The sequence below is a fragment of the Plasmopara halstedii genome (assembly GCF_900000015.1).
Source record: "Plasmopara halstedii genome assembly, contig: Scaffold_1878, whole genome shotgun sequence".
Lineage (NCBI taxonomy): Eukaryota > Oomycota > Peronosporomycetes > Peronosporales > Peronosporaceae > Plasmopara > Plasmopara halstedii.
In genome coordinates, this window is record NW_020188786.1 from 203754 (window position 1) to 216332 (window position 12579).

Below are 12579 nucleotides of genomic sequence, written 5' to 3' on the forward strand. Positions count from 1 at the left end.
GTATGATTGCATTAAATCAAAGGTCAACTGTGCAAACTTCACATTATACTTGGTGTCATTGTGAATATCCCTAATTGCCGGATTTACGAAAATGACGGAATTCCGAATAGAGGAATTCGTGGTACACATCGGCGCGAAACAATAAATTCAGTTTCATTTATATGAGATGCCAAAAAAGTATGGTAGTCTGAGCAGAAAGTATATGTTTTCTCTTGAATTAGTAAAGCAAATTAGAAATAACAGCAGGAGCACTTGCACAAGATGAGCACGTGCTAAAATTTCGACGACTCGTGGACTCTGCTGTAAGCAACGGGAGAGTATGCAGTGGATGCCACCGACGACATCGTAATCCAGACAGGCCAGTGGAATCGAGAGCCACTGTGTAGCCACCTCAAAATTCTACAATCTTATTTCATCTGGAAGATGTATCAGAAAATTGTAAAACATGTGCTAAAGTTCCGATTTGTATCACATTATGCTTCACTTTAAATGCAGTTCCAAACATTACCACTCCAATCACATCTGGTACTAATCACGGTGATGTCGCTCAAAATTGTAATTTCGAGCTATTAGTAGCTGTTACAGCCAACCGCACGTCATTGGCTATAGCATAGCGTAAGGCTATACACACCGAGCATCCAGCTAAATTGTCTTAATTGTCGCCTTTGTTCGATATGACCTGTATACAAAGTATACAAGACCAGAAATCCTCGATGAACAATGGCCACCTGTACCTAAGCGCACGCGGCGGCGTCGCATATGTAGACGACAGCGTCCACGCCTGGTATGATGCAATTCATCAAAGCATATTGCTTCTATCCTTCCATACGCAAAGACTGCAGAAGCTACCGTTGGATGCATCACTAGACTCGATGGCCGCCGCGACGGCCACTTTCTCCCCGCCCAAGAATGCGACTACTCTCTTCGATTTTAGGGCGGCTGATACTTGTAAGGAACACCAGATCTCACTTTGGCCGCACAACATGACACCGATTCTTTTCGTGCAATTGTCGATCGACGGTCAATATCTCGCCATCCAGCGCAGCGACATTGAGGTTCAGATTCTGCACTGCGCGACCTGCGCGTCCTATTGGGTGTTATGTCGGTCTAAAGTTGGCAATCGAATTTTACACGGGGGCGTGATCTGGAGCGCACACTCAAGCAAGAAAAAGACAACCCAACATCTATTTCTTGTCACGAAGCTTGGGCTGGAACAATATCGTATCAGCTCAAAGCAGCATTGCTGTGCCCTATTCAGATATTTCGGACCATCTGTTCATGAATTCTGGTATGCCGCATCGCATGGATTGCTACTTGTCAGCTCTGGATTGAGAGCCAACGCGGTTGTACCTTTTTTACTGCACGGAATGAATGCTGAAAAATTCCCCGAGCTCGTGTTCTCCAGATCGATATGCAAGCCAGATCTAAATCTTGTGACTTTATATGGAGAGATGTACGTCATATATACTGATTTAAGATCGATGAAGCTCTTGGTGTATTTGATAACACGTACAAACACGACGTGTGTCCGCTCGCTGAACGTTCTGCTGCCACCAGAGACGGCGTTAGAGAATTCAGTTGTTGACAATCTGCTCGTCTGTCACAGTATGGAATTTAATGTCAGCTTCTTCTTCGATATCAAATGCGAGGAGATAAGCAGCGATCCTTTCTCGGCACCGTTACCGATTTCGTTAAGGCCACCAGGCCAGGTGTCTGTGATAACTGCGCCGGGTTTTACCCGTTGGCGATTTTATGCATCTAATCTCGTACAACAATCATATCTGGTAAATGGAAGCAGACATGTGGAAATACGAAAGCTGCAGCTAAATCTGATAGAGATCTGCAAGACTTGCGAGCACCATCCGGACATAGTACCATTTCTACTGCGTCGAGGCGATAGTGAGACTGCAAAGCTGTTGGTGTTGAAGCTTGCGCGAGACTATTTTTTGAATCACCTGGCATCTTGTTCCTTAGTCGTGCGGCTGCTGAGTACAACATTTATGAGCGGCAGCATGCGACGCGATAACGTGATGAAGCTTGTACGTTTTTATTTTCTGCTCGCTACTTGTGTTTTTTCTAAATTGTGCCCGCATGCGTTAAAAGGGTGCCGATTGGACAGAGTCTTTTGCTGATAAAGATGGCATGGTCGGTTCATTGAGGCGCAGGAGTTCGGCATTACAAGCTTTAAATGCGAAAAGCGTTCTCAAAATTCGTCAGACAGATTTTTATGATTACGTTTGGAGGGACATGATTCGTGATGCAAGTGTAGGTTCGCGTCGTGCCGGTGGCTTTGTGTTTTAATGATAGTAATGTGCTTAGTTTAACTATAGGTCGTTAAACACTGTTATTTGAGCGTCTTTCTGATTGAGTACATCAAGAATCTACGGCAATGGGAGGTACCAGTGGAAATGATCACGTGAGTGTGGTTGCAAGCGTTGACGTTGTTCAGCGGCTAATGATGCTAAATCAGATGCGTGGCGCTTGCAGAGTGTTACATAGCTACAGAGGAGCCAAACAAGCTCTACCAGTTCTTACACTACCATGCGCTACCAGATTCTATAGAACTTGCCGAGTTGATGATTCAAAAAGGGGACACTTATCCAGCCTTGATACAAGTGGGTCTGGACATGTTTTTTCGATTGCAGGAATTTCGTTCCATGATTCGCACCTTTTTAAGTATCGGACAGGTAGCAGTGTTTATACAAATCACAAATTTTGAAAACTTACTTTTTGTTCTTGTACAGACTGAACAAGGTTTACAGTTTGCTTTTAAAAACATGGATCTAAGATCGTGTGTTGCATCCATTTTTCCTGGTGTCATGTTTTACGACTCGCTGATTCGATCGGGTACGTGGAGTTGATCCATCACTGTCTGTTTCTCAGTGTTATTTTGTAGTCACCTCATCAAACCTGATCCGTTCATCTCTACAAGTCACGCAAATGCTGGGGAGTTTGCTTCTATTTTTGAAGATTTGGGATCCTGCTTCGTTGCGGCGTTCGAATACAACGTCACTTTCAACTCTTGCAACCAGCGCTACTAATCCGTTCCCAGACAATTTGGTTCTATCGAGTTCTCGAGCCAAATTAAGGAAAGCTTATGGATTTGCTGAATTAAAAGGCTAAACGGCATTTGGCTTCGCATTGGTTTACGAAATGGCTAGTTGCTGAAAAATGTTAAGTGTGACCTGAAGGAATTGGTCGGCAACTTGCTGTTTCCGATTTGGACGGTCGATGTGGGTCAATTGAAGCTGCGGATTTCCTATACCGTCGATTTTGAGATTCGGGTTTTCCTCGCCCCCGCCTTTTATCTGTGACTCTTGACTTATGACCGCTAGGAGATTCGTGACGTAAGAAGAATGCTTGAGACTCTGGACGAGCTTGTACTCTTACTATTAGGGGTCGGCGCATCGCTTTACTAACTTACTACTCTACTGTTTGGCAGAGCGAGAAATATGTACTCTCAGGTACCCGATCTCACTGTCCTTGGTTGGTTGCGATTAAGTTAACCTCCACTGGACTGTGGAACAGTACGCTCTTCGGCTACGTAGTGTGACTAAGGTAATTGATTCATTGCATTTCGAGACATTACAAATTTGAGCTTCGATTTGCAAATTACATAATTTGCAAATCGAAGCTCAAATTTCCTCGGCGCTCCAGCAAAATGAAGCTAATACGACTATCGAGATAGTCAAAGGCGATCATACAATGGAACATACTTCACTGCCACGTTGGGTCGAACAAGCAAACACGTGTACGTGGAAACGTTATAGCAGTACATTCAAAATTGCGCTTAAGAAAGTGACGAATGTTTTAATGTACACGCAATCGTTGCTATCTACGTCCATCAATCACTGCATCATTCGAGATGAAAATTGTCATTGTACTAATATTGCAATATGCTAAAGGAGCGCACACCGATGACGTTTTGACACTCGCCATGCCAAAACACTTATCAGAACTGCTGTATTTTGAAAAGCTTGGATAAAAGAAACCTTATGGCGCTAAAATTGTCTTACACATATTTTGCGATGCGACTTTTTTTGAATATGATCAAAGCTTGTGATAATCGCGCTAATATTGTGGCTTGTTGCGCACCGGGAGCAATACTTAAGCTGGTGCGTGCTGTCTTGATCAAATTTGTACGTTTTCTGACGTTACATTTTGTGCAACTTGCCTTTAAGGTTGTGTTTATAAGCAGATATCTGGTGTCCTCGCTGTACCAACGACTGTGGGATGCATAATGTGCTTATTTGGTCTTAAGGTTGTAATCATTGTGACTTGATCAGATCGGCTGACGAGTGACGAATGGGAAGACAATTATCCTGGCAGCCAAATTTTCAGATACTATGTAATTATGCTTTGAAGTCTGTAAGCTCGCAAATTATACAGATTGGACTTGAAAAGTTATCTCCTTTTTCGATGGCGTAAGATTATGAGTATCTGTAAATATTCCTTCTCGTTTCGTGGGTGCTACTAGAGATACGATTTGATCATGCGGAGCGAGTGTCTTTGCTGTATGCTTCGGTTTACGTCTTAAGTGGTTGCGGAACTACATCGTCTTCACGGTGGGATTTTCGCCATGAAATGGCACCGTTTTTCTAGCTTCGGTGGGTTCAGATAGATTGTCAATGGTACTGATGTCGCGAAATTCAGCCTGCTCAATTAAATGAGATAATTATGCGCAAGCAATACAGCATCGCCTTCAGTATCTATGGAGACATTGCAGCTGCAACTCCCGATGATTGTCCTCAATGAAAAGCGAACGGAGACTAGCACCAGTGTGGAAATGGAAAGGTGACCATTCTCGTCGACACTACACTTTGAGCATAACCTCAGCTTCCCAGACAATGTTCGCAAGCACAAGCTGCTGGAATTTTTTAGTGTGCTAGTAAGACACTACATCTTTGCTGCCGATGGCTATTTTGCAATAAAAAACGTTTGCTTCATCAATTGACTTTCTTTGGGGTCTCTGGCACGCTGATGGGCACACAAGCGAATGCAGGTTTTGCAGTAGATTAGCGCTACTGCTACTCTCTCATCTGCTATGCTTTATACGTCAAGGTGCCGGCCAGTTGAAAGACAACTATTCTGGTACAGCGAAACTGTTAAGGGAAACATGTGCTCACCACGTAATATTGTGTGCGAGGGCCGAGCGCAATATCGGCCACGACGGGAATAAAGCTTACCCGCTAAACAATGAAGTTTAACAAACAGAATACTGTTTCAGATATGCATTTTGGACGAGGCACCACAAAATCTATCAAATAAAGCCGATCTTCGCTTGCTAATTGTTTCGCGTCCAGATCCGAACAATTGCCTCCAGCACGAGGCCGTTGTATGATCCTGCGCAAAGTCCAATGATAGAACTCAATCCGGCTACCATGCCAGCAACTTCTCTTTGGTATTCTGAGCACATGTTTGGTGCAAGGATGAAGCTCGATGTGGCTACATAACCTGTGATTAATCCTAGCAAAAACACAGCCAGGACAATTGTAATGTCATTAAAAGGGTGAACATGTGCCGCCACAAAAAATGGAAGAAAAGACAGCTGGAATGGCCATGAAAGATGAATATTTGGCATGTCGAAATACAGCACATACACGGGTAGGATCTTTCCAAAGAGGTCACCCAAATTATAGCACCCGACCAGCACAATGGGATACCAGTCGCCCAAATTAAGCGTTACGGATGGAATAATCGAGATGATGCCGGGAAAACATGAAAGGCAGACAAAGTAGGAAAAAAACAGCGAAAAGAAAGGCTTTAGCGCGGTGCGAATCACGTTCATGATTGATGCAGCAGCGACGTGCTCCTCCGATTTACCTTCCATCCCACCAGCATCTTCCTCATCTTCCTCATCATTTTCAAACTCTATAAACGTTCCATCACTGCATGTATGAAAGTCATTTGCTAATAAAGGACTTCCTTCATCCACCCTGAAGAACGCATGTGGTCGTCTGACTGGGCTTAAAGGACTGGTGAGTGGTGACAGTGCTTGAGTTAATGGCGTCTCATGCTGCACCAGTGCGTATTTTGTCAGCAATGGCTGTGCAAACTTTGTACGAAGCAAAGTCCAAAACAGTACCCACGTGACAATCACAATGAGTAGCGCCACACCAAAAATGACCCCCACCGTCAATTTACTGAGCTGAAAATGGTAAAATTTGTCACCAACATTATCTTCCAAGAACCACTTAAGGAACAGTCTCACTATGAGAAGCAAAATCGCACCGCAACCTTTACCGCTTTCAATGGCCTGGATGAAAATGGGGCCAAAAACTCCTCCCAACCCGTACATAGACGACTGCATAATTGAAGACGAAACTGTCGAGCCCATGAGTGCCAGCAACGTCAACGGGTATCCCACATCATGAGGCAGTGTGATCATGTTGACCAGCGGGAGCAACACCATGAAAAATGCATATATGGCAAGGGATCCATACATCCTAGCTCCCATTGATAGTTGCCGTCCCGCCATAATCATGTACAAATTAATAATCAGTAGCGTGGACATGCTGACGATGGGGAAGACAAAATTCACACGATCTTCCGGGTATTTGTCGTCAAAAATAGACAAATCCAGTGTGGTGCAGCTCCACATGGCAATGGAGCTTGCTCCGCTGAAAAAAAAAGTGCAGTATGTGATCCGTAGACCCACGCGGTCGTCTAGATTGCCTATGGGCAAAACAGGCTCGATCACTTCGAGCAAATGAAAGACCTCAAAACCCACTTCTAAGCTTTTGCGTGAGTTGACTGTCATCGTTCCGAAGGAAATAGATGATGAGCTCAATAACTGGTTGCGATATCTGATTGGCTAGTTTGTAAAACCGTTACAGATTTTGCCAGATGGCTATGAGTTAAAGGTTCTATTGTTATCATATTGCTGATGGCAAGATCTCGTTAAAAGATGACGACGAAAAGAAATATGACGACAACCAGCACCAGAAAAATCTTGACAATTAAAGATCGGTTGCTCTGCACCATATTAAAGAGCTTTAGCAGCTCGTCGTGTGCGGCCTCCACATTTGTTTGACTGAATGTCCACATCAAGAGAAAAGCACATTAAAAATTTGCACATACCATGCCAACATTCTTTGTATTCACGTACGCTATATGTATATCGTCATCAATGCGCGAGATAATCTCCCCTTGCTGAGCAACCATGGATGCCATTCGTGTATACATGTTCGTTATCTGTATCAAATCGGATCGGCAACCGGACGGTCAGAGCCATTTATGTAGTATAGTATCGCGATCAAATATACACAGCGACAGACCTCTACAATGGTACTTTCCACTTGTGCCGCATTTGCGTGCCTCGTCTGAGCATCTTCATGAGAACGATATTGCTGCGACTGCATCCCTGTAACATTTTCAGGAGGTGCTAAGCGCTGCTGCATAATCGGACTAGCTCCAAAGTTAGCGCGACGACGAAGCTTCGCCTCAGGAGGTGGCGGACTCAATGTCGGTGTAGCACCTGTGCCCAATCATTTGCCAAAAAGCAACATAACAGATTTAGTTAAAACAAACAACGAGAAAGAACACCAGTAAGTAACATTTATGCGATACTTTGCTCAGCCAGTGAAGCAGCAGTTAATGCCTGAAATCCACTCCTGACAGCGAAGTTACAAGATGGCCGATTCTGCAGCAAATGTTGAGGTGCCTTACTGTTAGTTGGCAAAACCGGATGTCCATTAAAAGTTGCATTCGTGCGGAAAAATAGCGGTGCATTTATATGAACCATGAGATTACCCCCTCCATGCGAAAATTTGCTGCGTCTCGAGCTACGCTCGCGGATGGCCGCGGTATGCTGTTGCAACGCTTGCTACGCATGACATACAAGACAACTAAAGTCAGTACCACTTCCCTATATCAATCATAAATCACTACCCACGTGAAAGGCTTGTACACTTTTTGCGCAGCGCGACTTGAGCGACTGACAAACGATAGCAAAATGTGCCTGGTTATGCTGCTGATGGCTGCCCCGTTGTGCTTTGACTTTCTGCCAAAAACTTTCAATGCTACGCTCAGCAGCACCTAATTCTTTCTTTAGCACATCTGTTAGTGTCGCAATCTGTGCGCTTTGATCGTCCCCGATAATGGACTTCTTAATTACGATATCTTGCAGCTCCCGTAAACACAATTCTTGCTGCCGTAATTGATCTGAGATCTGCTGTGCCAGGCGCGCATCACGAGAAAGAGGACGGTGCGTGTGCGGCCGCGATTGGCCTGTAGCGAACAGCACCGTAATACTAACGAAGTCGCACGTGCGATCCATTTAGATATATTAAAATATGGTCCATCTCGTACTTAAGCTGATTTCAAACTTTTGCCACTTGAGATTTAGAACACTCATGGAAGAAGCGAAGTTGCGCGCCAAGATTCAGGCGATGAAGAATCTCTTGGAGGCCAAACAACAGAAAACATTATTTAAACCACCACATAGTAAGCATTTGGAGTTTAACAGCCAGAATCAGGTGATTTCTGGAGCAGTCAATCGATCATGGAACCGATTTTTCGATCCTAATGCGACCACGAAGCAGGGTCATGTTGCTAGAGGGAGTGCAAATAAGGTTTGGAGGCGTGAAGATGCGTTAAATAGAGAAAAAAAATCCGCGTCGATGAACAAGGCGTGGAAGAGACCGGTGTGTGACTTTTTGACAGACGAGAATGATTCATTTGACGGGTTGTGCTGTTTTGCCAGGTAAAAATATCAGCCAATTACAGTAAAAGCATGCAATTGCAGGTGCTGCGGTTAGAAGACGGTGATTACGCCAAAGCAAAGGGCGGGTACAGTCTTGTTCGGGCGGAAGCGAAGAAGCCAACGGTGACGAATCCCTTTATAGCTGTTGTCTCTGCAACACCTACACTAGCGTCTGATGCGAAGAGTAATGAGTCGAACTAATTTCTGATATGTTTTCATTGCATCGAAATGACTTGGTTTGCTGTCGTCATGTGTACCATGTCCAGAATCCGTTCATATCGGTGGTGTTAAGTATATTGCCTCGAACGAAGGAAAGATACTGAAGCGTTGCTTCACAGAAACGCGAATCGAAAGCATCGCACGCAAACGAGGATTACTAAGCAGAAATGGAACACATGGAGCTGTTCGTGCTGCGTAAGCGTCAGTACTTCTTATTTTTCAAATGATCGTGCTGACTTAAACTTTCCTGAATGTAAATTAGCCTCATTCGAGCAAAAGCCACCGTGCAACGCGCCCGAAACAAACGCTTCCATACAAATCATTCATTAGAACTTCGCACAGAATACTGCTCTTTTTACAACCGTTTCGGCAAGTAATTCTTATTTTAAAATGCTGCTGACTTGTGTTAGTGAATGTTGCTGCCATTCATTACCTTGATGCTGAAACAGGCTACTGCAAAAACAAAAATGAATGCAAATATATTCATGACAGTCGGCGCGTATCGATGTGCAGAAAGTTTTTGAAAAACGAGTGCAAAGATTCTCGGTGTCTGCTGTCGCATCAACATGACGAGGTGAACTATATTCGATGACATATGTGGTGCTAGCGCTTCGGCGGTGATCTTCATAGTCACCTGGGTGCTGATGATAATTATCACTGATGTGGTGTTTATTGTTTATGGCTGTACAGAACAAAGTTCCGGACTGTAGAATGTTTTTGCGCGGAGCTTGCACTCGAGATAATTGCAAATACCGCCACGTCAAAGTGAGTGCAACAGCGGACATTTGCAAAGCTTTTACGAATGGATTTTGCTTTGAGGGAGCTGCTTGCCCGTTGCGACATGAGCTTCGTATCAAGTCACCTATGTTATTTGCGTCAAGACAGAACACTGACAGCAAGATGACATCTGCATCAGGTTTGTCATCAAAAGCGTCTGCCTTGGTGGTTGGCGATAACCCAAAAATTCACGACGCGGACTTGCTGATTCGGCCAAATATCCGGTTTGCTTCCAAGTACAACTCAAGCTTTCCGTCTTTATTTGACGGCTTTCGCAGAACAGCAAACTAATTTCGTTATGACTGCAGCAGCCAGTTAAATAAAAAATTCTTGTGTCATAATATGATTTTTTAAAGGTATCATTTCTATTGCGAAAGAAAAAATGAGCAATTTCGAGCTTTTGGCTCATGCAGCCCAATGTAAAGGCTCTGCTGGTGTGCACGAGTACTTGCAAGGTACATTGCACATGGTTGCTTGCCAGCTACAGTAAAATTGCTTATGGCTTTATGCTTCAAACAGAGCATCGTCTAGTGGCTCCTGACTTTCTGCAAGAGCTCAGCACACCCATTCTTCTAGGCGTTGAAGATAAAGATGAGGACGCGACGGCTGCAGACTTTGGTATTTGTATGGAAAAATTGAATCTGAGAGTGCAGCGTGATATATGGAGTGCATTGGCGAGCGGGGCTTCTCCTTGCGCGGACACGGCTGTAAGCCTCGCACGCGCTTTTCTTAGAGTGACAGCGATACCGCGACGTCGCGAGATTGACAATGTATGCCTCTTGCTTGCGAAGATGGTGTTGCAAGAAGATGCAGATGATCAGAAAAGGGAAAGCAATCCGGTGGATAATGCTTTCCGCCGTCGAATGCGTCGGTCTACGATGAATCGCGTGGAATTCTCGTTACAGAATGAAAATCACGGCAAGTTAGTGACATCTAGTAGATTATATACTACCAGATTAGCTGCATCGCGGTCAAAAAAACGCGTGAGAGCTGATGTCGTCCTGGATCAAATTTTGGTGCAAAAAACTGAGCAGCGACTAAGAGATCAGTCACTCTCCTGCATACCAACACCAGAACCACCATTAATATCGAAAAAGGTGTCCGTGGTGATAATCTGTCCTAAAAACTTTATGCATTTAATGTTGAACTTTTTTGTGATAGATGGAGGATCGCGCGTCTAATCTGGCCAAACGGCTTGACCACCTCTCATACTCTGAAAGCACTACTGTGGCTGATGACATCGCTTCATGTGTCTTTACTTTGCTGGCTGAAATCGTTAACGACGTCCGTACGACTTATGTAGCTAACGAGCGCAGCTTTCAGTATCTATGCACGGTGCTACGTATAGACTCCGCTAATGATGAAGTTCTATATCAAATTACTCGGTAAGCATCTATTCAAAATATGGTGATATTACACTATAAGTGCAGCTCACATTCTCTATCAGTGCGCTTGTTGATTCCAACTGGAGCTCGCGGTACGCCGCGATTTTTATCAAAACAAGTGTTTTACCAAAGGTCCGTTCAGCCGACTCCGTTATTTCTCGCGTGCTACTTCGGACTGCATTTTACTTTGGTTCTCGTTATGCCGAAGCTCTTGTTGGCTCGCTATTACTTCCTCTGTTGGTCGGAGGCAACGATGATAATTTGAGGTATATCGTCGGTACTCCACAAGCAGAAGCGATCACACGAATTTTAAACAATTCTGATGCAGTATCAGCAGACCGGCTGGATGAGTTCGTAAGTCGGAGTCTAGAAGCAGCGGCTACCAACGAACACGCTAATCCAATGTGTCCGCATTTGCTCTCAAACGAATCGGCACTTTTAGTTTATCAAACCATCCTTAGTACTCAGCCAGCGTTATCACCATTGACGGTAGAAAGATTTATTGGGGCATGCGAAGCTGTTCTAGAGCGTCCAGGAAATGGGCAAGTTCGGGGTTCCCTCAAATTTGCCACTGTTATTTTTACGCTAATCTCGAAGTATCCTGAGCACTGTGCTCGTCATGTGGAATCACTTGAAGCAATCGTCACTCAATTGACGTCTATTATGATGAAGACGACCTTGCGTTGCCTGCAAAAGCTGAAACCCTAACAAGTGATACTACGTAATTGGAAGCAAAATGATGATACTACCTGGGTTCTAAAACGCACGATCAGGAATGTTAAGAAAAACCGCATTGATAATATCGACCTAGACGATACTGCATTAGCATTTGCACTACTGCATTAGCATTTGCACTATTGCAGGTGGGTGCACTTTCAACATTAGAACGAAATCACCGCCAGGCTGTGCGGACGTATGTAACGGGGCTACACGTACCCTGGTAACAGGGGTGTGTGTGACCGTGGTGTGACTGCACCCAATAAGAATACGGTATGTGGCTGGGTAGCCAGTAGTTATGCATAAATTTAGATTTTACTATATTAATTAGGGAAAATCTATACATTTAAAATTAGGCGGTATAGCCGCAGATAAAAAAAATAAAAATCAGTTTTGGATTTTAAACGGAAGAGTAATTAGCCTTGGGTTAAGGCAATAATTACTCTTGGAATAAGCGGATTGCGATCTGCTAACTCGTACTTATTCTAAGTATAGAACGAAAGGTCGGTGACCTAAATGGCGCTTCCTATAAGCGCAACGCTACGGCAGCCCCGCTGCATTTGGTAGCACTTGTAGTCAATCTACACCTGAGTCGTCTAGACTGATCCTCTGTGAGGATGGAACAATTTTCATCTTTGCCCCAGGGCATGCAGGACGGGCTTAATAAGCTGGTGTCCTTGCTTGGCCCTGATGGCGTGCAACACCTTGCGGCGCAAGGCGGGTGAGAGAGGTCGAGATGGCCATCGCATCCGCCATGCTCCAGACCGAGCAACAGCG

The 12579-nt window shown here is 44.4% G+C and overlaps 6 protein-coding genes across 6 annotated transcripts; 4 read left to right on the forward strand and 2 right to left on the reverse strand.

The window, feature by feature from the left end:
* Window positions 1-2012: 2012 nt before the first annotated feature.
* On the forward strand, window positions 2013-3123 carry PHALS_02284 (Colon cancer-associated Mic1-like; the record flags this gene model as incomplete). Its single annotated transcript, XM_024716753.1, has 5 exons — window positions 2013-2039; window positions 2104-2269; window positions 2488-2687; window positions 2745-2847; window positions 2933-3123. 5 exons carry the CDS (start codon window positions 2013-2015, stop codon window positions 3121-3123), a joined length of 687 nt encoding a protein of 228 aa, XP_024582321.1.
* Window positions 3124-3324: 201 nt separating this feature from the next.
* On the forward strand, window positions 3325-4302 carry PHALS_02285 (uncharacterized protein; the record flags this gene model as incomplete). The annotated part of the gene is made up of 8 exons (XM_024716754.1): window positions 3325-3347; window positions 3443-3464; window positions 3529-3558; window positions 3689-3751; window positions 3906-3922; window positions 3989-4115; window positions 4182-4228; window positions 4287-4302. The coding sequence occupies 8 exons, from the start codon at window positions 3325-3327 to the stop codon at window positions 4300-4302; spliced, it is 345 nt and encodes a 114-aa protein (XP_024582322.1).
* A 982-nt stretch (window positions 4303-5284) lies between these two features.
* PHALS_02286 (equilibrative nucleoside transporter family) lies at window positions 5285-6760 on the reverse strand (the record flags this gene model as incomplete). Its single annotated transcript, XM_024716755.1, has 1 exon — window positions 5285-6760. One exon carries the CDS (start codon window positions 6758-6760, stop codon window positions 5285-5287), a length of 1476 nt encoding a protein of 491 aa, XP_024582323.1.
* Window positions 6761-6900: 140 nt separating this feature from the next.
* On the reverse strand, window positions 6901-8278 carry PHALS_02287 (hypothetical protein F443_15955; the record flags this gene model as incomplete). Its single annotated transcript, XM_024716757.1, has 5 exons — window positions 6901-7033; window positions 7109-7194; window positions 7278-7477; window positions 7570-7825; window positions 7895-8278. The coding sequence occupies 5 exons, from the start codon at window positions 8276-8278 to the stop codon at window positions 6901-6903; spliced, it is 1059 nt and encodes a 352-aa protein (XP_024582324.1).
* A 76-nt stretch (window positions 8279-8354) lies between these two features.
* Window positions 8355-10054, forward strand: PHALS_02288 (C3H1-type Zn-finger protein; the record flags this gene model as incomplete). Its single annotated transcript, XM_024716758.1, has 8 exons — window positions 8355-8477; window positions 8541-8645; window positions 8705-8888; window positions 8971-9118; window positions 9186-9292; window positions 9373-9497; window positions 9614-9936; window positions 10009-10054. 8 exons carry the CDS (start codon window positions 8355-8357, stop codon window positions 10052-10054), a joined length of 1161 nt encoding a protein of 386 aa, XP_024582325.1.
* Window positions 10055-10082: 28 nt separating this feature from the next.
* Window positions 10083-11350, forward strand: PHALS_02289 (uncharacterized protein; the record flags this gene model as incomplete). Its single annotated transcript, XM_024716759.1, has 5 exons — window positions 10083-10155; window positions 10220-10797; window positions 10862-11085; window positions 11148-11217; window positions 11294-11350. 5 exons carry the CDS (start codon window positions 10083-10085, stop codon window positions 11348-11350), a joined length of 1002 nt encoding a protein of 333 aa, XP_024582326.1.
* Window positions 11351-12579: the final 1229 nt, after the last annotated feature.